This window comes from Ursus arctos, unplaced genomic scaffold (genome assembly GCF_023065955.2).
Source record: "Ursus arctos isolate Adak ecotype North America unplaced genomic scaffold, UrsArc2.0 scaffold_2, whole genome shotgun sequence".
Lineage (NCBI taxonomy): Eukaryota > Metazoa > Chordata > Mammalia > Carnivora > Ursidae > Ursus > Ursus arctos.
The window spans coordinates 77182616-77210263 of record NW_026622874.1 but is presented as its reverse complement, the minus strand read 5'-3'; the positions used below and the strand labels follow the sequence as shown (position 1 = coordinate 77210263).

Genomic DNA, 27648 nt, shown 5'->3' with positions numbered 1-27648 from the left:
CTTTCTCTATATAGCACTTTTATCTATACAAAAATCTTTATTTTTGCTTTCAAGTGATTTCTTCAAACTTTTGGATGCAAAGCTTGAGGGAAATCTTCAAAGGTCCAGAGGATTAATGAAGGGTTCACGGAGTCACAAAACAACACTGTGGACGCCAGCTTACCTCTGCGGGGCCGATCTTCCGACGGCTCATGTTCTCACCGCTACCTTTACACTGGAAGCAAAGAAAAGGCCCTGCTTCATTTCATTCATATTTACAATTACAGCACTTGGTGTAATCATACTTGCTGTTTTATACATTAGAACAGGACAGTAATATTATACAGTGCGAGGTCAACATACAAAATGTTTCCTTGAACAAAAAGATTATCCTGGATATTAAATTCCTGAAAACAAAACCACCCAAGCCCGCAACAATCATTTTAAGTAGCACTGAGGCAGCTCAGCCCGATGTGAATTACGCTCCATTATTGCCTGACATCCTACTCAACCCCTGGTCAGGGATCCAAACTTGCTGCGATTATATGACTATAGGTGGAAAACCTGACGACAGTCTGACCACCAGTCTAGTCTCAAACGGAATCCTTTTAGATGCTTAACTGACAAACCTTCTAGCAACTCTTTAATAATACAGAATCGTCTATCAGATTTGGGCTTCTCTGTATTTTTTATGTGCAACTGTCTATGCCTATGATGAAATCTTCTCCCGGTTTTCCTAAATTTGCCGTAGAGGACAGGCATGGCCCCAACAAGCCGGGTGTCGGGCTCAGCCTCAGGCTGCAACTCGCGCCGGGAGCCTTTGTCCAGCGGGACTGCTGACGTGGCAGCCTTCTGCCGCCACCCTACTGCATCCTCTGGGGACCCGGGTCCTTGACAGCCGTGGTGGACCGGGCCTCCTCAGTCCCTGTGAGGAGGGAGGCTGGCTGCGAGGTGCTGTTGCTGTGTCGGCCGAGCTCTGGGCTGTCAGTCCCTGCTGCCATGAGGCCACGGGCAGAGGGAGAGAGGACCTGGTTGTAGTCTCTGACAGACAAAGCAGCACCTTGTTCACGAGGTGTAGAAATAGGAAGTCTGCTCCCCCTCTCCCCCCACCAAGCATCAATGCTCCGATGTCAAGGAGGCTGGAAGAGCCCCTCAGGGCCTGGGCAGTGCCAGTCACAACACTTGGGTTTCCAGCCGTCGGACTTCCTTGACCACGAGATCAATGTTAATAATTGGGTTGAAGTACAGGGCCCAGTAAAATAAACAGTTGCACACAAACTGAGGAATGAGGGGCCAGAACATGGCCACGAAAAGCCCCTGTGTTGATACTTTCCAGAAATGGCTCCACATCCTCTGAGGCACGGTCCTGTGAAAAGAAGAGAAGCATCTGAGAGGCGGAATTGTGATGCTCTTTCTAATGATGACGCCAAAGTGCTCGGGCCCTGGGCCTTCTTCCCAAGCGGAGTCTGGCTATCCGTGCTGCAGAGACCTTGCTTCCTGACCCTGCTGCCCAAGGTGGGCCTCCGCCTGACCAACTGTCCTCAACTCCTAGGATGCGGCCTGCAGGTGGTGCCTGTTCCTGGTCCCCACGCGGGGTGAGGAACCCCCCACCCCAGCCCGGCCTGCTTCGTCACTGGGTCGCACCTGTATGGATTTAATATCCATACTTTCTCTGCGAGGCTCTGGGCCTTCAGAGTCCAGACTGTCTTCTTTACCAAAACGTGTGCAGCACCCAGCAGAGAGCCAGGGGCAGAGGAGGGGCTCAAGGAACTGTGCGCATGAATAAATCAACAGGAGATTCTTGTCAGGTTTTTGGAACTATTATAGGGCTGTTCCTGACTGACAAGGCCAAGAACTCTCTGAGTCATGGGATGTTTAAGGCTGTAAGGGTGCTGGTGTGGGGCTGTGTTACTTCCGCCTCTCCTGTAGCCGCCCCCTTTCTTCTGGAAACACTGTCTGAGTTTTCCTTCTTGGTGCCTCCTTCCCTTTTTCTTTTCCATATGGTCCTGGTGGAGCTGAAGGCAGCCTCTGGCTGGGGGGCAGGGTATGCCCCACAACTGTGTGATAGGTCTGGGTGGGCAGGGGCCCCAGGCGGCGCCAGAGCAAAGGAGTGGGAGCCCCGAGACTATAAGTGCTGTGGGGAAAGAAGTGTTCCCTCCACCAGGGTTGCTAAGCTGTTCAAATCTGTGCCTGGAGTGACCATGGGCCCCGTGTGAAGAGAGCTGCCTGAGGCCAAACAACAGAGCAAAGGGCAGGGCTGTGAGAGGGAGAGGGTCAGTCCTCATGACAGCATCTGGGTCTCTGGGTCCAGCCGTGCAGGAAGCCTTGGTGGGGCATTTCTCTTTTTGGGAAAGCCAGTTCGGGCTGATTTCTATCACATGCAACCAAGAGTCCTGACTGTGACTAGCTAGCCCAATGCTCTTATTTTACGCATTAATCCAGAGAAGTGATTACCATCCTGATCAGTGGCCGAGCAGGATTAGAACTCATGCCTACAGGATTCCTCACCAGATCTCTTTATGCTCTACACAGTGCCCTTTCCGTAAAGCACCCTCTTCTCACTTACATATTCCTTAATACAATCCTTCATGCACACCCCCACCCCAAGAAGTACGGATGATACATGGAGAAACTCTTGAACAGTGAGCACCAAGAAAACTTCCCCGCCCCCAAACATGAGGACGGTTTCCTATTCGCTGCTCAAGCAGTGTTTCTAACGTGTTTTCACATTTACCTACTACTTCAGAAAGGAACCTTCCACCACTTAGTAAGTCCTTCTCAGTGTCTGCTGTTCCAGCCATCTCCAATGTAAAAACACACTTACTTCAGCTCACTTCTTGACCAGATCCTCCAAAAGGAGAATAATTCCAGAACCGAGAGTAACATGGCGTTGACAATGAGAAACCGTGACGTCCAGTAATGGACCTCCAGCCAGTCCCAAGCAAATTCAGCAATCAGCTGGTACGGAAGGAAGGAGTACTTGACAAGGAATTCTCTCCACTGTTTCCATGTGGGGTCTCGAAGATCCTTTAGAGTAACAGAAAAATAAGCACAAGAGGATGCAAAAAATTGTGAGGATTGACTTTTACAGAAAATATTGTGGTCCTCACGGTGAACTTTACATTTATTAAAATACCCACACATCCAACAACATAACATGAAATTCCCATCCATCAGCTCACCTTATAATATAACTAATATCACACTGGATAAATGTTACCAAAGAAGTTGAATAGAGATGCTTCTTATGTAATGGTGGAAACTCAGAAGTAAAAATCTAAGCATGAGTTATAAATAATGAGGTTGCAGTGAACTGAAATTAGACCAGTTTTTAAATTTCTTGCTCACTGCATGGGTGACTCAATTTTCTAAGTTTGACATCTTAGCCACATTGGAATGATAACAGATCATGGGAAAAATTAAACATACACCTTGAAAAAGTAATTCTGGGGAAGATAAAAAGCTCTAACTACAGATATTAACAAATAATTAACCAGAGCATTTAAACAACTCATGGAGGCATCCAGAAGGCTTACGGGAGCTCAGCAGGACTGTGTACAATGGGGCAGATACTAAATATTACAAGAAGAAAGTGAGCCTGATGAGCGGACAGGGGTTGTTGGGGCTTGTTAAAATGGAAAGGTAGGGAGGTCTCTGTGCTCCCAGTCCAGCAAGGGCAGGTAAGAGCAGGGAACTTGGTAATTAGGTAAACACCGTGCAAAGGGGCTCATCAGCAGGCTTTAAACTACATCCAAGGCTCAAGTCAGTTAGGCAGACACCTGACTGGAGTATTTTAAAAAGGGTCTTCAGAGATTTAGGAATTCTGTTTTAATAGTTATGGGTATGGATCGTATACAACAATTCCTATAACCATGTGACTTTTGATTTAAACAGATCAGAGAGACTGTCCTCAGAGCAGCAATGCAAAGGACATTACCTGAAATGACTGACCAACCAGACACAGAGAAATCACTAAGTGCGGTCCACCAACAATTCTGGAGGACTCCATGGGTCACACCGAAGACACAAAAGCCAAGGTGGGTAACTATCCCTGCCAGGGGCCTGTGGTCAGCTGATGTGACAACTCCCATCAGTAAGGTGGATGAGGCTTACTTTTCTGAGGCCACTGGGAGGGCTGCTAACCCTGCCCTGCGGCGGGACAAATAATCATCCTTTGGGGATCCTCTTAACAGACAGATGACCAAGCTGGAAGGCTCGCAGATCTAACCTTCGGGCAACCTAGACCTAGGCTATCTTCTTTTAGAAAAGCAATGCTGTTTTTCTCCCCCCTAAATATTTCAAGTCCAGAGGGTAGCCCCTCTTGCTGTGTGTGATGCAGGAAACAAAACCAGCTTCTGGAAGTGGGGAGGGGCTGCTTTATGTGCTCTTATAGGGTTTCGTCTTAAGGCTGGGTGCTGTTGGCTCTTCCATGACAGCTACAGTCCCATCTCCAATTCCAGACCACACCGAGGAGTAGCAGAATAATTCCATTCAAGGCCCTGTGCAGACCTACCAGAAGCCTTGTGATGATGTCCTCCCCGGAAGTGTCTTCTTGCAGAGGGCAGATGGTGTGGATGAAGGGTAGGAAGGTGTCCGTGTAGTCAAATAAGTAGAGGTACAGCAGACCGAGTCTCGGAGAGCTCTTGAGGGCATACAGCAGGAACAGCGACCTGCCTGGGTTCACAGCCTGCGCGGGACAAGGCGGGTATGGGGCTGAGTTACAATCATGGCGGCCAGCTCCCCACCTGTGCTCCTTCCACAGTCTCACGCCCTTCGCCATCAGCCTTTCGTGGGTGGTTTGCACAAACAATGAATGAATGAATGAATGGCAAGAAGAGTCCAAGTGATCAATATGTTGGGCTACATTTAATAAAGACCCACTCTTTCTCCATTGCTTTGTCAGGAGGGCTTGTGTGGAGCCGAGATGCATACTCCTATGCATGCCTAGTGGCTAGTAAAACCCAACCTTTTCGGAAAACAATTTTGTAAACTGTATCAAAGAGTCTTAAAAATGTTTAATTTAGGGGCACCTGGGTGGCTTGGTCGGTTAAGCATCTGACTCTTGGTTTCAGCTCCGGTCATGATCTCAGGGTAGTGAGATCAAGCCCTGTGTCGGGCTCCATGCTGGGCGTGGAGCCTGCTTAAGATTTTCTCTCTCCCTCTCTGCACCCCCCAACCCCGCTCACATGCATGCTCTCTCTCTCAAAAAAAAAAAAGTTTAATTTAACCAGTGTATGAGTGTGCACCACTTAAAATAAAAGTCATCACAAATACAGAAGGCTCTATGCACAAAATGTTTAGTGCTGCATTGTGCGTAACAGAGAAAGTGAAATCTGCGATGTAAATAATGAAGTTACAGTAGATGTTTTAGCACAGAGTTTGTACAGCTACTGAAAAGTGAATGTGTGCAGTTTTGGGTAATGCCCATGTTACACTGTTAGGTGAAACAAGATTCAAAGACATGTAGCAATTTGATCTCTCCACTGTTGGCCTCATAGAGGCCAGGCCTCCTTCGCATCTGCTCCTAGAGGAGCACCTGGCTCACGGCAGATGTGTTTGTGGAATGAACACACAAACAAAAAGACCACTTAAATTCTGCACAGAAAACCGTCTGGAAGAAAATAGAGAAAATGCAGCATAAACCATGTCTGACTTTCAGGTGGGACTGTGGGCGATTTATTTTTATCACTGTGGTAAATTTTGCTATGAAGAATGTGTATTTATATTTTTCCTGATTATAAAAGTAATTTCCAAGTGATTCAGTTTACCTTGACACTACTAAGCATCAAATAAAATGGGCAAAAGGTATGAATGGCTACTTCACCAAAGAAGATATAATTAAGGATGGCAAATAAGCATATAAACAATCCTCAGTATCATTAGTTTTTAGAGAAACGTAAGTTGGACAAGTCCGTAAGCACTATACACTTATTTGAATGGAAAGGGGGGGAGCAGGGCTCAACAAAGGGGCAGGAGGCAGATCTGGGGAGTGATGGATATGTTCACTAGCTTGATTATGATGGTGGTTTCATAGGTGTGTGCTGTATGTCAAAATTTATCAAACTAATGAATAAATAAAGGAGATGTGGTATACATACACACACACACACACACACACACACACATACACAATGGGATAATATTCAGCCATAAAAAAAGAATGAAAGCTTGCCATTTGCAGTGACATGGATGGAGCTAGAGGGTATTATGCTAAATGAACTAAGTCAGAGAAAGACAAATACTGTAAGATTTCACTTATATGTGGAAGTTAAGAAACGGACTGAGGGACGCCTGGGTTTCAGCTCAAGTCATGATCTCGAGCCCCACATTGGGCTCCATGCTCAGTGGGGAGTCTGCTTGCTATTCTCCCTCTCTCTCCCTCTGCCCCCCCCACCTTGTGCTCTATTAAAAAAAATGAAGAAATGAGAGAATTATAGTATCACCATTTTGCAAGTAAAGAATCAATGATCATGGTGGCTGCTATCGTCAGAAAGAAACAATTAGATATCATGACCCTCTTGATGGAAGAAAACACCACCACCTATGAAGTAGTCTTGTCAAACACCTAAACCAATCCAAGCTTCTAGATTTAACTACTGGATTATGGGATATGCAGGAGACAGCAGAACCTGTCAGGTGACACCACAGAGAGACAATCAGCCAAATTCAAGATGTGGGAAAACTACAGGCAAAACTATCTGGTTTCATTAACAAATAAATGCAGGGTAACAAAAAAGAGGGAGGGAGAATCCACACACTACAAGAGACTTGAGAGACACAATAACCACAGGTAGACCTTGTTTGGAACAAATGAACTGAAAGAAAAAAAGATGTAGCACATTTGAATACTGACAAGTTATTTGGTATCAGGGAATTTAGTTTTGTTTTTAAATTTTTTAAAAAAGATTTTATTTATTTATTTGAGAGAGACCAAGTTGGGGGGAGGGGCAGAGGAAGAGGGAGAAGCAGGCTCCCCGCTGAGCTGGGGGCCCCAGACATGGGGCTTGATCCCAGGACTCTGGGATCATGACCTGAGGTAAGGCAGATGCTTAACCCACTGAGCCACCCAGGCACTCCCTAGTTTTGTTTTTAAAAAAAGAGTCTTTACTTTTTAGAGATTCACAATGAAATATTTACTTATGAAAAAAAAGGTATCTTAGATTTTCAAAACAGTCAGGCATGGGAGTAGGTGGGGGGATCCCTGAAATAAACATGACCATAAGTTGCTGTAGCTGGTAAGGGTACTTAGCAGTTCTGTACTGTTACCCTGCTTTCATGTTTGAAATTTTCCAAAGTAAATACCTCTGCATCCTAACGTAGGTGGGAAATAGACATGGGAGTAATTCATCATTCAAAAATGTTTCCTAAACTGTTTTTTTTTTTTTATTATCCCCCTTTAAGGAGCCTTTGAAAAACATTTTTTCCCTCATAATCCTGCCTCCCCATGAAATGGGAATACCACAGATATACTACACATCTGTTTATGTACTGTGGTCTTTTGGAGGGGGACACAAATCACAAACTAAGACTTTTTTTATTCTTTACCCCCCACCAATCAATCACCTTGGGGCCAATACTGTTCTTGTTGAATATGCAATATCTAAAGGAGCACTGGTCCCAGAAAGAAAGTCTGAATATGGCCAGCCACATCATGGTTAGTACGAGAAAGGGAGATGAGCAGGTTACCTACTTGTGGGGCTGGTGTCAGTGGGAGTACTGAACCGGTGTGAGCGCTTGGCTGCTTCCTATCAGAAGAGGAAGAAAAGCCACCACCTGGTGGAGTGGTTATGATGATAGCACTTCAGCGGGCGGCTGTTTCTTTCATGTCTAATGAGAATAGGAATTGCACCCGGACACTAGGGCTGGAAGAATCTTATCACACACGTTTGGACCTTTCAGCTAATTCGTGAATTGTCAAATGGCCATGCTTGAGGAGGGGCTGGCAGTTTAGAAGACCTGAAGGAGCCAACTGATAAGATTCCGCCTGGGTTCAGAACTGGTTCCTGTTTGTTCTGGTTAATCTTAAGATTACTTTCAAGTATTTCAAATAGAGGGTTAGCAATAACCCAAAAAACAACAAACCTTCTACCTAAGGACCTTCATGCCCAGTCTCCAAAAATTCTGAAACGAGTGTTTTTTTTAGTTTTAAAATAATATGTGTACATAGTCAACACAATGTTTTCCAAATGGCACAAAAATGTATTGACAAAATTCTCCCTTCTGTCCAAGTCTCAATCCCTAGATGAAAACATTAACAGTTTGTGTACCCTTCCACAAATATTCCATGCATATGCAAACATACAGATACATACAAATGCATCTTTTTCCCAATGTGCTTTTCTTTATTTGCAGTTAACAGGACAACTTTGGGCATCCTTCCTTACTGGCACACCAAGTCACCACCTCCTACCTTCTTCTGTAATGGTTATATGTACAGGTGCACCCTCTTTACTGAACCTGTCCTCATGATGGGCACTTTGCTTGTTTTCCACGTGCTGCTATTACCAACGATGCTGCTGGGAGCATCTCACTGAATGACGTTTGGGGACTCAAAGCTCAGTTCTCACCGTGACTCTATGAAGTCACTTATCAAGGAGGAGATGGGCACACGGGGCCCTGGAGGAGCAGGTCAAGGACCGCAGCCGCCCTGCCCTTGATCCCCAGACCAGGCTGCCTGTACTTTGAGCCCAAGGAAGGGAAATTGCAGGTCACAGGGTTGGGGCAGTTTAAATTTTAATAGTTATTGATAGACTGCTCTCCACGGAGCCTGCACCATGTTTAGGATCCAAAGAACATGTGAGTGTGTCTTTCCTCCGATTAGGATGCTCTTATCCTTGACAAGACCAGAGAGGAGAAAATGATGCCATCTGCTTACTTCGTTTTGCACTTCTTTAATTATGAGTGAGCGTTTTTCCCCATGGACTTATGGGTCATTTGTAATTATTTTTCTCCAAGCTGTCTTTTTTAGGATCTAAGTTGGTATATATTCCAGATACCTTATAATAAAAACTATTGGTTTCACAGTACAGCATTTGCTAAATCTTATCTGTGGTGCAGTCACGGTGAAGAATAATTTATCTTCAACTCATAAAGTTGGAGCTGTGTATCGCCTGTGAGCTAGCAATCCCGTTCCTCAGTATATACCATCAAGCATAAGAGCGTCCAAAGAATTTCCACGGCAGCACTGTTTCTAGTAGCAAAACTGGAAAGAATCCCAGGGTTCACTGACAGAACAAGGCCTCAACCAGCATGTGCTCGAAAGAGAAAATTAGTGAACTGGAGCCAGAGAGGTAAAAGCTACTTGCAGAAGGACATGTGCCCCTACCGTGGAGGTTACGGACCCATGCAACAGCGCTCCTAGTGCCTGCATCCGCACACCCCGATACAAGTAGGGAAACACGCCCGATAAAGAGCCCCAGCTCTGCAGCAGGCACATGGTACCTCTAGAGAGGGTGGGGAGCTGGGGGCTTCAGTGGTGTCTGTGATGTTTTCCTCAGCTGTGGGCAGGCAGATGACAGAGAGGCTATTCTCTATACTTTTCTTAACTTAAAAAAAATGAAGAGTTCACCTTATATTCCCAGAGATTTTGGGGGGGCTTCACACCTAGGGCTTTGACACGCTCCAGTTCCAGAAGGATGGCTCTTCTGTGGCTGCTGTTTTCTATGGTATATGGAGCCCTTGAAAATTCTTCCTCTGTCAGGGTTAAAAGCAACCTGTCGGGGAGGGGGAGCAGCAGGAGGAGATTTCTTTTGAGATTATATACTGGAGGCAAACTCTCCACAGTCAGGCTTGCTTCCTGTCAGCACAAACACGTTAGGCTTGAGTAAGGTAAGATACTTAGTATACGACATAGCAGTAGTAACAGCAAACCACTAAATGCCTAGTGACTCTCTGAAACACTTTCATGAGTCATCACTGATCCATTTAACAATTCTGCCCAGTAGGTGGCATGATGGCCATTCTGTGGCTAAAAAATGGCTTGGAGGAATAAAGTGGCTCAGCCAAGGCACAGCCTCTCACATATTGCTCTATTTTTCAAAATGTGTATATATATATATGTGTGTGTGTGTGTGTGTGTGTATATATATGTGTATATATATATGTGTATTTATATATACACATATATATATACATAAAATTGGAAAGAAATCCAATAAAACGTTATGATTTTAAGAATAGCTGTTTGGGGGTAGTAATTTAAGAAAAATGATTGCAGATCCCTCATCTGATCCCTTTCATCAGAAAACATGACTCCACCTCAACAATCATTCATTGTTAAAAACACCCTGATGCAGGAGCAGCCGAGAGCCCGACAGGCACACAACCGCTGGTGGAGGGATGGAGGCTGATGTCCTTACGTGGGGAATTTGGAAATTTATCAAAGTCGTAAAGGTTTATGACCTTTGACCCAAAAACTCCAGTTCTAGGAATCTGTCTTCTGGAAGGAAGGCAATTATGCAAAGATGTATTAGGTAGGTAGAGAAAAAAAAATTTTTTTTAACCACAATTTGGGAGAGATGCTAATTCCTACAATAAACAGACGATTCGAGTGGGAGCATTTGGCTTTCCCAAAGGAGGGTCAAGCACTGAAAGCCCACTTCCAGGGGGCAGTGAATGGACGGCCGTCCGGGACAAGCGGATTGTGGCTGCTCTCGGCACTGCATGGTGTACTAAGTACTATCCCTCCACAGTCCCTCCGGGGAAGGAAAGACTCCAATAAGGATGGACAGTGCTCTGGAAGGGAGGAAGGGGATACGCTGATGGGCAGAAGCAGGCCTCCCCTGAGCCTGGTAATTTGATTCGGGAGTTCCTCATACCAGGGCATTTGCTACAACACTGTGTGGAATTGCCTGGAACAGGAAAGAGGAAACAACCCAGATTTGTTCTGGTAGAGATGAAATAGACTCCGGTATATACACATATGTGCATATATACATACACATATATAAACAGGTCTGGTTAGTATAATTGTATTTTCAGTTTAATCAAATAAATAATATACATTTATGTGTATCTCTGTATGAACATGGAAAAAAAATCTGGAAAGAATTCCAGAAAGATGACCATGGTGGTTTTCCCTGAAGAGTAGAATTATGAGGGTATTTCACTTCCAATACCCTATAGTTCTACAGTATTATTTTTAAATAACTAGTAAATACCAGCTTCTTTTATCATCAAGCAACACACAAAATGTCAATAACATAAAATGATTCAGCTGCTTTGGAAAAACAGTTCGGCAGCTCCTCAAAAAGCTAAACATAAGGAGTTACTTTATGACCCAGCAATCCCACTCCAAGAGAGTACTGAAAATGCAGGTCTGCGCAAAAACCCGTATACCGAGGATCACGGCGGCACTGTTCGTAACAGCCCCTGGACGGAGGCAACCCAAATGTCCATCAATGGAAGGATGGCTACATAAAATGTGGTTTAGCCACAAACTGGAATATTACTCAGCCATAAAAATACATGAGGCACCCACACCTGCGACAACTTGGATGAACCTTGAAAGTATTCTGCCAGACCCCAAAGGTCACGAATATTGTCTGCTTCCATTTACACGACATAGTCTAAATAGGCAAGACGGCAAGAACGGTGGTTGCCGGCAGATGAGGGAGGGGCTTATGAGGACCGATGGCAAAAGGGTAAGAGCTTTCTTCTTGGGGTGATGAAAATGTTCTAAAACTAGATGGGGATGATGGCTACACACATCTGTGAATATGATGAACACCATGGGTTGTACACTTTAAATAGCTGAATCCTAAGAGTATGTGGATTATATCTCAATAAAGCAGCTTAAAAAAATGTCAGAAGATCTTGCTTCTCACCTTCCATTTACTCTTTCCGCTAAAAACCTGTCTCTGTAGAGAGAGGCCCAAGGGCCCAGCTGCTCCAGCCAGAGGACAACTTCTTCTGCTGTCCACTTGGCCACAGCCTTGTGGACCAGGAGGTCGTGCTCAGATTCCCTGCTGCTCCAGTGATACACGAGCAGGACCACCTGGGGAAGAGGGAGAGCCCTTAACACATAGAAAGGTCAGAGACGCCAGCTTTTCCATCTGTGAGCGTGGGACAGGGAAGGGAAGAGAAGAGGCTGAGCATGAAGGGAAGGAGGCCACTCCAGTACAAGGAAGCAAAGCAACACCACTGCCAGAGAGCCAGGGAGCAGAACTCTCGGGGGGCTCCTCTCACTGCTGGGGGTGAGGCCATGAGGGAACAGGGACAGGAACAGGACTCAGCGCGGAGCATCTGGCTGCACTGCACCCTTGATCCCAACATCTTGGCTGACATAATGGACTTATCATGTGCCTTTTTTGCTGGAAAATGTGTAACCTTTAAATTGTTGTAGCATGGAACTGAAAAGGAAATAGTTTCTCCATGGGATGTTTGTAAAGTGCTACTACACTCGAGGCTGGACTATCAAGGCAGACATGGTCTTGAATTCCAGTTCTAACACCTTCCTGCATTGGTCTCCTCACTCTAAAATGGGAACAACAGGGGCGCCTGGGTAGCTCAGTCGTTAAGTGTCTGCCTTCGGCTCAGGACGTGATCCCAGCTTCCTGGGATCGAGCCCCACGTCAGGCTCCTCCGCTGGGAGCCTGCTTCTTCCTCTCCCACTCCCCCTACTTGTGTTCCCTCTCTCACTGGCTCTCTGTCAAATAAATAAAATCTTTATAAATAAATAAATAAATAAACAAACAAACAAACAAATAAATAAATAAAATGGGAACAACAGGGGCGCCTGGCTGGTTCAATCAGGAAAGCATGCGACTCTTGATCTCTGGGTTGTGAGTTCGAGCCCCATGCCAGGCCTCCAGCTTACGTTAAAAATAACGATAATAATAATAAAAAGAAATAAACAGATAAAATGAGAGTAATAACGGTGGCTATTGCAGAGGTTATGAAGAGCATGAAATGGAATAAAGCTAACAATAACCGGGCTCTGACTATGACGTTGACTACTTGAGTACGCAGCATCCCCGAAGAATCACACAACCCAGCAGATCTCCATGCATGAGGTGATCATCGCATGCAGGTATGCCATCAATTTCAACAGAATTAACTTCAGGGGAAACTGTGCGGGGAGGGGGCAGAGAAACACAGTGATAAACTTACGGCCACACCAGTTAAAGCGGTGAGCACTCCGGAAAAGAATCCCCCACCTCTCTGCGGATTCACTCGGCCTGTGTTTGGAGCTAAAGGAATCTGATCATTCCCATATTTCTGAAAGGCTGCAAGGCTCTGGACTATGTCATTATTCTGCTGAATGTCTTCAAATCGCATTCTAATGGCATCAGGAAATAATTTTTCAATGGCATCCCTATGGAGAATAGAAAAAAAAATCACAAGACAGTTGTTTGCCTAAATATACTTATCATGTTTAAAGGCTAAAATCAAACTAACAATCCATATTTAATAATATACAAGCACTTTATAAGAATGGACAAGAAGGCTGGTTATGGCCCTGATGGTAACAGCAAAAAATGAGAAACAACTTACATGTCCAGAGTTAGAGCCACAGTCAAATAAAACATGGTCTATTCACACAGTGGAATGCTACATGGTTTTAAAAATGAATTTACTGGGTATCACTTGTATCTAGATAGATAAATTTAAGACATACATATCATTGAATGAAAACAGTAAAATGTAAAACCATACAGATAGTACACCATGATGTGAGGAAATATTTGCATTTCCTATTGGCACACATGTGTATAAAAGTATTTTTAAAAATCTGAAGGAAATCATAACTGAAATGACTCAGGAAAAAACGAAGGAAGGAAGGATGGCAAGATGGGGAAGGAGAGGTCGAAGGGGTTTTTAACTTTATCAGTAATTATTCTAATTTTTAAAAAAGAATATAAACAAGTAAAGGTATCTATGTATTGCTTATGTTATTAAAAATTAATTCATAAAAAAGAAAACAGGTCGAGTTGAGTAGTAAGAGGAAGACCATTAGGTCCTCCTACTGGTCTCTATTTTCAATTACACATAATCAGAGAATCTTCTTTCAATTTAAGATCAACCTTCAGGTAAACCAGGCTGACAGGTGAAAGCAAAGTGTTTGTAAATATATCTCATACGAGAAAGAGAATATTAGGTTAATGTTTTCATGGAACTTTCTGGTACTCTGTTGGTATCAAGAAGCCAACAGAAGAAAAGCAAGGATTTTAGCCTCAAAGACCTCACAAGTACATTATAAATATTATGGACAGAAGCAGAAAAGAACCTACTATCTGAAAGGTCTTGCCATTTGTTTTATGAGACTATGCCTGAGAAACTACCTCTATTGATATGAAAACTGGAACAGAGTTTAGTCAAAGATGAAGAAAATCAGCACAGAATTGTGCAGTCATACCACTTTCTCTATCAGACCCAGGGTGTCCTCGGTGGATACGGATCAATGAAGTGTTATATGACAAAGGATAATAAGCAATAACCGATAATCAGAGTTTCTTTTTCTCCTTTGTGATAAACAATCACAAACAGATCACGGTCACCTGTGAGGAGGGGCGTCAGGATCTGCAGTCCTTGAGCTCCCTGACTCACACGCCAGCAGATCTAGAATGATCACGGCGAAGGAGGGGGTGCTCTGCGCCTCTGGCCCTCTCAAACATGGCTGCTCCCATGAAGACAGGCACACTGTGCCAGCTGTATGGCCTACCGATAAGGACTGAGCATTACCTGAGGAGAATATTGACTTTGGGGAAACCTTCCCATTTTTCTCTGCATTCCGGACACTCTGTTTTCTTTGAAGAGGCCCACCATAAAGCTAGGCAGTGCCGGCAGAAGCTGTGCCCACAGTTCAAGGTGGTGGGGTTAACCAGGATGTCGTAACAGCAGTGGCAAGAAAATTCACTAATGGAAATCTGAGGGCTGGTGCTCTGGAGAGGGTCACCCTTCTCGTGGGTCATCGTGTTCGGATTGTTCTGCGGAGACTCCTCCATCTTAGCAAATTCTGGGATGCACAGGCACAGAAAACTTCAGACTTATGAAGCTGTGGCAAAGCATCATTAAATCTAGAAGAAAAAGACAACAACAGAACTCGGACAAATAGTTTAGCAGGTGTTTGAGATTACTGCCATTCTATTAAAGCCGACTTTTAAATGTGACCAATTTAATGTCTAAAAATTCACAGTCCCTAAACCAAATAAACCTCGCTGAATTTCTTCCTGCTCTGTCATACTTCTGAAAATTAGGTGAAGCAAAACAATGTAGTGGAAAGCTTGATGGACTTGGGGGCGGTGGAGAATTCTAGATCCTTCTCTTTCACTAATGTAATTCCTCTGGCCTCAGTTTTCCCAATTCAATTTCTCAAGTCTTTTCGTGTATATGATTTTAAAAAACAAAACAAAACAAAACAGCGTTTTGGGCCAGTAAAATGTCTGAAGTTGGTAGTAACAGATGTAGTTCATGTAAATAATGCCTTTTTTATCCAAACAAATCTGCCTTCTCGTTAGGTAATTATTTATTTCATAAACATATGATTGCAGAGGCTCCCATAGGAATAGTACCAAAAAGTGAGTGAAACCTTGTTTTCTGAGGTGCCTTGTGCCAGATCAACTCCACTGGGGCTCAATATACCCTTTCCCCCAAATCGATCCAAACACATGTCATGCCCTCTGGATTTGGCCAATTTGGTGCCACAGAAACATGCTAATGTTGCTAATAAGCAAACGGCAAAGGACCATACTTTTCTTGTTCCTATCTGGGTTTTAGGAGATTGCTTTATGGAGAGACAGTATGGTGCAGAACACAATGGAGTCAGAATCCTAGCTCTTCGATCATGCTCCGTGACTACGCATAAGTTACTTGAGCTCTATGAGCCCTGTGTTCTCGATTGTGTAATGGTGGTTAACAGAAACCTTCAAGGCTTCTTGAGACGATGAGAGACATTGAAAGTAAAGTGCCAAGGATGGTATATGGTGTAAACAGGGGCTAAAGAAATGATGATTCACACTATCCCTGGCATTACCACAGTGGAAGCGCTGGCGGGTCAGGGTGTCTTCACCTCGCTATTGTGAAGACAAAGGAAGTCACCCACTCTTCATCACCCACAGTGGTCATGCAGACAGGGCTCAAGTTTTTACACGTTCCGGTTACAGTGGTTGAGAAACAGGCTCCAGGGCTGGGCTGCCCGGGGTCTTACTCTATCTCTGCCACTCGCTAGCTGTGGGGACTGGATGTTTTGGAGACTCAGCTTCCTCACTGAGGCAGTGGGGGTGGTAAAAGCATTTACCCTCACTGGGAAGGTGTAAGAATTAAACAAGAGAATGCAATGAAGTGCCTCGTAGAGAGTCTGGTATGTGGCAAGTAAACCATATACGGTAGCAGTCTACCTCCTTTTCAAATACAGTCATGAGAATTGTATCACCTTTTATTATGATGATGATGATGATGATGATGATGTATTTGAGACAGAAAGAGAAAGAGAGAGAAACCCCAGCAGATTCCCTACTAAGGAAGCCTGATATGGTGCTGGATCAAAAGACCCTGAGATCATGACCTGAGCTGAAACCCAGAGCCTGATGCTCAACTGACTGAGCCACCGGGGGCCTGGGATTGCATCACCTTTTACACAGAGCACTTACCTACTTACATAGAGCATTATATTGAAAGCAAATCTGGGGGCACCTAGGTAGCTCAGTCGGTTGAGCAACTGACTCTTGGTTTCTGCTCAGGTTGTGATCTCAGGTCGTGAGACTGAACCCAGTGACAGCTGGTGCTCAGGGCAGAGTCTGCTTAAGATTCTTTCCCTCTCCCTTTCCCTCCTCTACTTCCCGCCCCTGCCTAAATAAATAAATAAATAAATAAATAAATAAATAAATAAAATCTTAAAAAAAAAAAAAGCAAATCTATAAGCAAAGACTAATAGAAAATACAATGAAGTATTTGTAGTGGGTGTGAGTATGTTGGGTAGGGGGAGGGCTGTGATTCTTTTGGTTTTGGTTTTCTGTATTTATCAGGTTGTTCTTAATGAAAATGTATAATGTTATAATAATTGTAAAAATATATATGAAATTGTAAAAAAAAGCAAAAACATTATATTCCTTTTGGCTCAATACCAGCAGGGGATTTTCAACTCAAAGAATAAACACAACTGAATTTTGAACTCAGCGTTAAAGTGGAATAGAGATTTCCTCATCAGTACTAAAAAGATAATTAGGCAAAGATAAATATAAAGTTAAAAGATTAAATATCAGATATAAAATTTTAAAACATAATAATTAAATTAATATAGTTATTCACAACAGAGGGGAGCAACCTTCTGTAGAGGCCTAAATTGTTCTTTTTGGGGTGCCTGGCTGGCTCAGTCAATGGAGCAGGCGACTCATGATCTCGGGGTTGTGAGTTGGAGCCCCACGCTGGGTGTAGAGGTTACTTAAAAATAAAATTTTAGAAAAACAAACAATTGTTTTTTCTGGAAGAGCTCAAATAAATATTTTCTTAATGAAAACTACATCATTTCTGATAATCAATCATATTTGTTTATTATTTGTATGTTTAGGAGCATTAAAAAAAATCCTAAGTGCTTTCCTTTGGGCAGTCTCTTCAAATTGCTAAGGGAGATCTTATACAGGTTTTAAGAAAAAGGAATCATTTTGATAAAGTAATTCCCTTATCTGGCTAATGCTGATTAAACAACTGCCATGGGGAGAGCATTATCCTAAGAAATATTAATTGAACCACTGCTATTTATTTATTTGCTTATTATTATTTAAACATTTTATTTATTTATTTGAGAAGGAGAAAGAGCGCTTGTGCACCAGCGGGGAGGGGAAGAGGAGAGGGATAAGCAGTCTCCCTGCTGAGCAGGAAGCCCCACCTGAGGCTCCATCCCAGGACCCTGGGATCATGATCTGAGCCAAAGGCAGATGCCTAATCCACTGAGCCACCCTGGTGCCCTGAACCATTGCTATTTATTGAGCATGTCCTATGAGCTGGGCATTGGGGAGGCCCTTTAGGTATATTTAGGATCTCATCTGGATTTGGTGTCAGAGGAAAGACCCCGAGGTTTCCAGTGAGGGCTGGGCAGAGAGTCAGAAAAGAGGGGCCTGACTTGGGCACTGCGGTCAGCGTTTTCATGGGGATCAGCGAGTGACCCAGAGCTACAGGTCTGATACGGCGGTCTTGTGTGCCTAGTTAATGACAGGTGGGCCAATGGGAACTCATAAAGGTTTCAGGGGCAATCAGATCAGCAAAGCTGCGCTTGAGGATGATAAATGCCCTCAGGAAGGAGGGCCAGACTAGGAAGACTTAGAAGTAAAATGTAGGGGCACCTGGGTGGCACAGCAGTTAAGCGTCTGCCTTCGGCTCAGGGTGTGATCCCGGCGTTACGGGATCGAGCCCCACATCAGGCTCTTCCACTATGAGCCTGCTTTTTTCTCTCCCACTCCCCCTGCTTGTGTTCCCTCTCTCGCTGACTGTCTCTATCTCTGTCGAATAAATAAATAAAATCTTAAAAAAAAAAAAGAAGTAAAATGTAGATCACTTCTGGGACGAAGGCGACAAAAAAACGAAAACAGCAGAGGAATGAAAGGTGATGAAGAAAGGGATCAATGTATCTGAGAGACATTAAGAAAATAATTTATGGGCTCCAGTGACTAGAGAGAAAGAATGATCAAAGATGCTGCCTCGGTGTCAGAGCCAGAGAAGAAGAAAGGTACTTGCGGTGGAAATGGGTTACTGTGAGCACATGGGGCCAACCTTAGAAAGAAGTGGAACTTCAGAAAACTTAAGTTTGAGGTGATGATAAGACTTCCAGGTAGAAATGTCCAATGAGCAGCTAGAGATACAAAACTGTAGTTGGGAGTTAAGAATGAGGCCAAGTGTATGCATTTCAGAGTCATTTGCAGAGAAATGACAATATGTATTGAAATTCATTTCTTACCAATTAGCCTTTTATTTATTTTTTTAAAAGATTTTATTTATCTGAGAGAGGGAGAGAGACAGTACGAGCATGAGCGGGGGGCCAGGAGCAGAGGGAGAGGGAGAAGCAGACTCTCCGCTGAGCAAGAAGCCCGACATAGGGATTGATTCCAGGACTTCGAGATCATGACCCGAGCCAAAGGCAGACACTTAACCGACTGAGCCACCCAGGTGCCCCTCACCAATTAGCCTTTGAAAACTAGAAGGTAAAAGCTGTTCCTTACCTTACCATCTCTTAAAGTTTATTTCTCATGACAGGAAACAAACCACGTATTGCATCTACAATGAAAAGCTGAAGTGGCCACTAACTTTGCCTTAAAATTGTCTTTAACAAACTAGAAACTGCATAGACTTTGATTACATCTTAGGAACGCTGCTCGTTTCAGGTTACCCTAAATTCAAAGTGTGAAAGCTAACATAGAAAGAATACACATCTAAACCAAAGTCGGTTATCTTTTGCTATTTCTGTCTGTCTGCTTTTGGGTTATTTCCATGAGGGAAAGCAGCGCTTTCAGAGGAAGAAGGTACCTCTTAAGTGATAAAATGTAGCTCAGACACTGAAGTTCCAAGCTGTGGGTCAACACACCCTCCTGCACTGGCAATGATTAAAGGCCTCTTTGAGAAAGCCAGTGTTCTTGAGGATGTTTATAGATGTTCTCTATAAACTTGGCCCACAGCAGGAGCTGTGAGAGGATTTTGCTGGCTCTTTCCGAGTTCCTTCACAAGTAAGCATTAGAATGTCCCTGTGGCCTACTGTCTTCTTTCCCTGTCTCCAAGGCTCCAGAGAGGACTAGGGGAGGAGATTCATTCCATTCTCTACCCCCTGTGCCATCTTCACAGGGATACACTTTCGTTTAAGCATCACATGAAATGACAAGTGTTAATTACCTAGTTCAAAACTGAGGGCTAAGAATGCCGGAGTTTGGAAAAGTCTGCAAAAACCGCAAACAGAGACAAGTTTAAAATGACAAGATGAACACCACAGAAGTGAAGAATACAGCAAACCTCTGGGGACTGCGTCACTCTGAAGAGCTGTGGTTTCTGGATACAAATTGGGGTCTTCAACTGATGTCTGCAGAGGCACGTCAAGAGGTCTGCGCATGCTCTGAGATTACATGCCAGGCTTGTGTTTGTGCATAAGACTGTATAACGTGAGCACTTGCCTGAAGGAAATCTACAGTTTTTATTAGGTTCTCAAAGAGGATCAAGACCCAAATAAAGTTAAAAACTACTGTTTATCCACCAGGATAAAGAATTTTTATTTTATTTTTTTCATTTTTAGAGATTTTATTTATTTGTGAGAGAGAGAGAGCAAGCGAGAGCGTGCACACTCATGCAGTGGAAAGCAACAGAGAGGCAGGGAGAGGGAAATGGAGAGAATCCCAAGCAGACTCCCTGCTGAGTGTTGAAGCCCCACTCAGGGCTCCATCTCATGATCCTGAGATCATGACCTGAGCCGAAACCAAGAGTCAGAGGTTTAACTGACTGAGCCACCCAGAAGCCCCAGGATAAAGACATATTTTTTTAAAAGATTTTATCTATTTATTTATTTGAGAGAGACAGAGCACGAGCAGAGGGAGAGGGAGAAGCAGACTCTCCACTTAGCAGGGAGCCTGATGTGGGGCTCGATCCCAGGACCCTGAGATCATGACCTGAATTGAAGGCAGACACTTAACCGACTGAGCCATCTAGGCGCTCCATTAAAGATTTATTATTTTAGAGAGAGAGAGAGAGAGAGAGAGAGAGAGAGAGAAGGAGGGAGGGAGGGAGAGAGGAAGAGAGTACAAGCAGGAGAGGGAGAGGGAGAGCCTCTCAAGCAGGTTCTCTGCTGAGCGCAGAGCCTGAAGCAGGGCTTAATCTCACAACCCTGAGATCACGACCTGAGCTGAAATCGAGTTGGACACATAACCAACTGAGCCACCCAGGTGCCCCCAGGATAAAGACTTCTTAAATGTTCTACAGCCCCCTGCTTCCTAGAGTGGTTATAATGAAGCCAGGTGAGCGTTTCCAAGGTGATGCGGTATTACTGCCAGGAGCTTCCACACTCTCTGTCCTGGAAGTCTCCACACAGGGAGCCACCACTCCACTTTGGTGACATGTGGCCTTTGGATAGGCTTTCACATGGTGCTGCTCTTTCTCCCTCTCTCCCTGACCCTCTCTTTCTTCCTCCTCTCTCCCTTCTCTTGAATTTAGTGCCGGGGATAAAAAAAATCTGATTTCACATAAAAATCCAGACTCCTGGCTTCTGTTGAAAAACGTCAGAAGACCTGACAAGACTGGGATGTCATATGGAGCGACAAGAACCAGCTGGAGCTGAGAAACTCAGCAGCTGCACCCTTCAGATAGGGCAGGTCCGCTCTGGTTCGCTAGTCCTCACCCACCTGTTTTCCTCATTTCTGTTTCCTGCCTGACCTTGGGCATATCTGGGTGAATATGTGTTTTCATGACCTCTCCCAGAGCTGATGCCTTTAGAGTCTCCTGATGAGCGTATGAGGTTTCTAGGTTAACTGGTCTTAGGCTAGCAAGCTTCAGGAGTTCGATCAGCTTACAGTTTTCCTGTTTCCTGACGTGCAGGCAGGTTTCTTACCATCACTGCTGAGAAAGTGCCTCTGAGGTCTTCCACAAAGTTTTCTAAATGACTGCTTCTATTCTGTTTTACACTCAGAGGCCAGATACCCCCGTTCAGTAGATTCCACATGCGAAAGGCTCTGGCTGAATCTGAGGGCAAGTCTAAAAACGCTAAGTTGGCTTTATTCTCCTCATATTCCCAGAGATCGGGGTCAAAATGAATGAAGTGAGAGTTTGTGGGCTCTTCTATGTATCAAATATTTAGGACAGGCCTTTAAGACACCTGCTTTAATATTTTGGAGTTATTTACTTCCTGGTTCTGAGAAACAGTGTAATTTTTTTTTTTCTGATAATAGCTAACGTTTATTGGCACCATGTAACAATGATGTCTACACCTCGGTTCTAAAATCAGAAGACAGGTTCTGAGTCCCAGCTTCACTAGGAGCCATGAGACTGTGGGAAAATTAGTCATTCTCTCTAAGTCTCCCATTAGCATATGTAAGGAATGGGGTCACCACAGCAGACCTCACAGAGCTGTCATGAGCACTAAGGAGATACATGTAAGCACCAGCACACTGGAAGTGTTCAGTAAATGTGGTCTCTTCTTCCACGTCCAGATGTGTGACACTCCCAAACCGTGTAAGTGAGGAATCTCGAAAGTTGTTCTTATGCTCATGCCATATAATCAACAACTTGTTCTGACATCTCAGCAATGTAACTTTTAAAGCACCTGGAAAGATATTACTTCCTGAGGAAAATATCATCTCTAAAATTTCAGCATCAAGAAATGGCATAAAGCTTTAGAAAATATGAATATGTAAAATATGACACGAACAAACTGTATAGTTGGCCTTTTTTTTTTTTAAGATTTTATTTATTTATTTGACAGAGAGAGAGACAGCCAGCGAGAGAGGCAACACAAGCAGGGGGAGTGGGAGAGGAAGAAGCAGGCTCCCAGCAGAGAAGCCTGATGTGGGGCTCGATCCCAGGACTCTGGGATCACGCCCTGAGCCGAAGGCAGTTGCTTAACGGCTGAGCCACTCAGGCGCCCCTAGTTGGCCTTTTCTAAAATGCTCATGGGTTTGGTCTGTTGGCACAACTGATAGGAAACACTGATCACAGTCTGATGAATTGGGCAATTCCAAGATCTCTATCGCTCTAACCTTTTGTTTCCCCAAAGAAATACCTAACTGACATGCTATAGTTATTTGAAAAATCTATGAAGGAAGAAAAAGGGCTGGGATACATACAATCTCCCTATTATTCTGGGTGATTAAAGAACCTGCAGGGAACTTGGCTACTGCTCCCGTGGAAGGAAAATTGTTTGACTTGGTCAAGAACTCATCTGTGGATTCATCTAGAGGGCTACTCTCTAGAAGGAGGTGGTAGCACTGCTGTCACCTGTTCGATTCCTTAGTCGCCCCAAAGGCAATTAAGACAGTAATCTGCATTGAGTTTATCAAAGAATAATGCATTAATTCTGAGTTTAAGTGGACAATTTGTATTCCTTACCTTATAAAGACTTTGTGTAATGATTGTTAACTCTTTAGAAGTCATAATCTTCAAAATGCTTTGTTCAGAGATACATAATTACAGTTATATACACAAAACGTTAATTGTGACGATAGTACATACCTACTGTTTTAGGACTAATCCTTTGGAGGGCTAATTTATTGGAATTCCAGCCTGAAAATATGATCTCAATCACTCCTTAGCAAACATGTTTCGCTGCAAGAATACAAACATTTTGGGGTGCCTGGGTGGCTCAGTCATTGGGCGTCTGCCTTCGGCTCAGGGCATGATCCCGGCGTTATGGGATCGAGCCCCACATCAGGCTCCTCTGCTGGGAGCCTGCTTCTTCCTCTCCCACTCCCCCTGCTTGTGTTCCCTCTCTCGCTGGCTGTCTCTCTCTCTCTCAAATAAATAAATAAAATCTTTAAAAAATAAGAATACAAACATTTTGGCTTTATATGGGCCTTTAATTAGGCTATTTATTTCTTTTTATTATATATTACATGACAACAAAGAATAATGACAATTGCTAATATTTACTGAGTCCTTATAATGTGAAAGGTAATCCTATGAGATAATTATTATTCTCATCTCCATTTTACAGATGAGAAAATGGGAGGCCTCATTAATATAGGGCAGAACCAGGTATTGAATCATGGTCTGAGTTAAAGCCTGACCTCACATTATTTCAGCGAGGTAATCAGTAATAGCTAATGGTTCAAAGGACTAATTTGCTCCTTTATGCTGCTACTATGAAGTTGAGAAGTCCAAACTGGAGGAAATAACTGGGATATGACAACACTGTGTTTTGGAACATGAACTCCAGCTTGTGGCTGTTAGGGTGAGCGTGGGGTTCCATGAGATAAATAAGCAGAAACAGTCACAAAAGAAATAGGGGTGAGGGGGCTCCTGGCTGGCTCAGTTGGAAGAGTATGTAACTCTTTTTTTTTTTTTTTTTAAAGATTTTATTTATTTATTTGACAGAGAGAGGCAGCGAGAGAGGGAACACAGGCAGGGGGAGTGGGAGAGGGAGAAGCAGGCTTCCTGCTGAGCAGGGAGCCCCATGCGGCTGATTCCAGAACGCTTGGGATCATGACCTAAGCCAAAGGCAGACACTTAACGACTGAGCCACTCAGGCGCCCCAGAGCATGTAACTCTTGATCTCAGGGTCATGAGGTCCAGCCCCACGTTGGGTGTAGAGATTGCTTAAATAAATAAACAAACTTAAAAAAAAAAAAGGAAAAAGAAACAGGGGCGCCTATTTTTGGCACCACATGTCTACTTCTGGGGACACCACTATAAACACTGGTAGAATACTACAGACATTTTAAATGTCCAAAGAGTGACTGTCCACATCTAGTGACTATGAAGTAAAAAGAAATGTGCCCAAATGTAAGCAAGGCAAGGGTCAAAACGGCAATAAAAAGAGAATATTATGTGCATTTCTTGTAGGTGGCAAAAATGGGCTTTCATTAATACAAGGGAAACATTTCCAGGCTCTTACCATATCAACTCTTGTCCAAATAGACAGATTTTCTTTTTGGAAGGAGTCAGAAATTACTAGGGCAAAGGTAGCTAACTAGCTCACAGGAGGTTAACTTGCTGCCTGAACTCCGAGGCCGCATGATTTACTGCTCCTGAGTGGTGCTGGGCAAGAGAAGAACACACTAGACAGGTGTCCTGGCTCTCTGTGAGACTGTCCGCTTTCGTTTCTGTTACGTGGCATATACTTAACGACCTGTCCTGTGTTCAATGCGGTAGATGTCCAATAACTTGTGATAAAAAACTGGTTAGTAAGCATACTTCAATTATCAGTTTGAGTAGTCTTTCCCTCTCCAATCAAATCTTGAGCTGCTTGAGATCAGGTATCAAGCCACAGAATTCTATCATCCTTCCTGAAGTAGCTGGCACAAAGATGGGTTCTGGATATTTGTTGATGAAAATCAAATCAACATGTATCTGACCCCCTATGGTAGTAATTTCTTTAGAACATCCGAAAGAATCACCTGGAAGTTTGGTGAATCTGAATAAGGGTATCTGAGGGAGAGGCCCAGGCACGTATATTTTAAACAAGTATCTTAGGAGATTCTTATGCACACGGAAGTTTGGGGACTAGAGAGCTGTTACATACTAATAAACAAATGTATAAACCTAAATATACGTTTCAAACAAGGTATGGGTAAGGTGTGAGCAAAATAAAGTTTAACACTTCCAATCTCATTTCCTCTTCTCTCCAATCCCTCCTCTGTCCAATGCCTGAATCATCCTCCCGGAGCAAAATTCTAATCAAACATTTCCTTTGCTCAAAACCTTCTTGACCATAAGAAATTAAAGCTCATAGTTGTAAGCCTGTCATTTAAGAATCTTTATGGCCTGCTAACAAAGCAACACAACTTTTTCCCCCCCTAAAGTAGGCTACACCCCAATGGTGGGGCTTGAATTCATGACCCTGAGATCAAAAGTCCCATGCTGTATGGACTGAGCCAGCCAGGAGCCCCAACGCAACTTTTTAATAAGAGCACAAAGTTTGGAGGCAGAACGACTGATTTCAAATTCCAGCTCCACCAATTCATAGTGTGACCTCAGGCAAGTCACTTAATTTCTGTGCCTCAGTTTCCTCATCCATAAAATGGGGATATTAATACTACATGACTGATACGGGTGTTGATAGGATTAAATGATACGCACTGCACTTAGAATAGTAACCAGCACATAAGTGCAACATAAATGTTAGCTATTACTATTACGATGATTATATCCTACTACTCATCTAGTCACAGAGGACACTTTTGCCCCATCTCTTAATTTCTGCTCTTGGGCATTTTTCCATATCACACTGTTCCTGTCATCTGTAATGCAGCTCCACATCACGACTGGGTCAAAAGTGTTCAACTGACAAGATCCAAATCTCCTGTCACTTGAAAGTCTTTAATGACTAACTCTCCTCACACCCAAATTAATCTTTCCTGCCTCTGTGCATTAATATAACATTTATTTGTGTGTTTCTTCATCTCCCAGACTGTAATTTTTCCTGGAGAGGCTTGTATACTTAAAACAGTATGTGCTTAGGAAAAGAGAGATGTGGGTTCCAAACAGGTCACATTTATTCTCCCCGAGCCTCTTATTTCCCATTCATAAGTTCAAGATAATAATATCTACTTTGAAGGAGGTTTAAACGACAAACTCTATCCATAGGTCCTCAAAGAGTCTACTGAATAATTAGACTTATTAATAGTTGCACTTACAGAGTGCCAGCTATGTTAGTAGCGTCAGCGCCGAGCACTAGAGCAGACAATTTTCCAACACGTTTGTGGAGACAGGCAGCGAAACGCAGAACACTTCAGGCGACCCAGACCGGCTGTTTACAAAACAGCCCTGACAAGAACAAACCAAACCACCTAACTGGGCACGTGCACTCAGCGCCGGCTCTGGGGTGTGCCCAGAGAAGAGAGTAAAGCTTCCTCCTATTGGCTTTTCCGAGGGTGACATCGAGACCACCCCCCAAAGGACCGACCAATGGGCTTTAGCGGGGAGGACCCAACAGCGACAGCTGAGGGCATGACAGCGTCTGGGCTCTTTCTCTTCTCCACCAAAGTTGGGGGGTAGCCGCCCTGGGCACTGACAGGGCCTCCTCCTGCCCCGCCCAAGAGCCTCAGTTGGACACAACCTGATTCTCATCTACCCTTTTTTCTTTTTTCTTTTAAAGAAAACTCCCTTTTGCACAAGTTCCCATTAGGAGCCGTGAGCACGGAATCACAAGGGCTGGGTTCTCGACCAACCCCAGTGCGACTTCTGGGGTTTCACTGTCCCTTTTGTGCTCGTCCGTTACCCTATTTTATAACCGGAGCAATCGTTTAGCTTTGGGGCAGGAACTGCCTCGCCAATCAGACTCGAGGCTCAGTCTATCAGGAGCCTGCTGATTTCGGGACGCGCAGCCACAGGCTGCGGCAGGGGCTCCTGCCTGGGGCTCCTGCGGGGCGAGCGTCCCTTCGTCCCCCCTCCAAGGTGCCTGGAAGCGATACCCCCTCCCTCCTGCCCCAGGGAGGTCCTGGAGCGGCTGGCTCTGACACTGACGCCCTCGGGGACGCAGACGAGGCCCAGCTACCCGCCGTGCCGACGTGGGGCTCTCGGGAAGGGACGGGGGAAGTTGGCCACCCAGGGGTCCGCGCCCCGTGGCCGGGACCGCGGCTGCTCAGGACCCGGGCCTGGGTGAGGAGCCCCGCGCAGCTTCTTTGACCGGTCCCCCACAGCCGTTCTCCACACGCCGCCCCGAAATCGAGCCCGGGCCCCACCCCCCATTTCCTCCCCCGCCACTCTGGGGCTTACCACTCGGCTCCCTCCGGGCCCACTCGGCCGCCGGCCGCCTCCCGGACCCCCGCGGAAGCTGTGGAGAAGGCGGCCACTTCACTTCCGGAAATAGCCTAGGACTGACTGCGGAGAAGCGTGCCCCGGGCCCGCGACCATAGAGGAGAAACCGCACTCTTCTCCCAACCCTCTCAACCCCGCGACCTCCCTGCTGCCTAGAGCGGCGACTTCCCGGCCGAGGTCTTTGGCGCATGCGTGCCACCTCAGGTCCCCGCCCTTTACTCTTCAGGGACAGACCCAGGGCCCTAGCGTTACGCCCTGAGGGTGAGGCGGGTGTCTGGGTCAGGTCGTCTCGGG

At 44.6% G+C, this 27648-nt stretch overlaps 1 protein-coding gene across 3 annotated transcripts; it reads right to left on the bottom strand.

Moving 5' to 3' along the window:
- Positions 1 to 17: 17 nt before the first annotated feature.
- Positions 18 to 27573, bottom strand: BFAR (bifunctional apoptosis regulator). Of its 3 annotated transcripts, XM_057315175.1 has the most exons (9): positions 27313 to 27532; positions 19795 to 19838; positions 14662 to 14996; positions 13090 to 13294; positions 11805 to 11974; positions 9548 to 9692; positions 4493 to 4666; positions 2804 to 3006; positions 18 to 1345 (listed from the first exon to the last, which is right to left on the bottom strand). In XM_057315175.1, the coding sequence occupies exons 3-9, from the start codon at positions 14922 to 14924 to the stop codon at positions 1153 to 1155; spliced, it is 1353 nt and encodes a 450-aa protein (XP_057171158.1). In that variant the 5' UTR covers positions 14925 to 14996; positions 19795 to 19838; positions 27313 to 27532; the 3' UTR covers positions 18 to 1152. The 3 variants fall into 3 exon arrangements, with proteins under 3 accessions (XP_057171158.1, XP_026376075.1, XP_026376077.1); XM_026520290.4 differs by lacking the exon at positions 19795 to 19838 and having other exon boundaries at positions 27313 to 27573; XM_026520292.4 differs by lacking the exons at positions 19795 to 19838; positions 27313 to 27532 and adding an exon at positions 26232 to 27046.
- Positions 27574 to 27648: the final 75 nt, after the last annotated feature.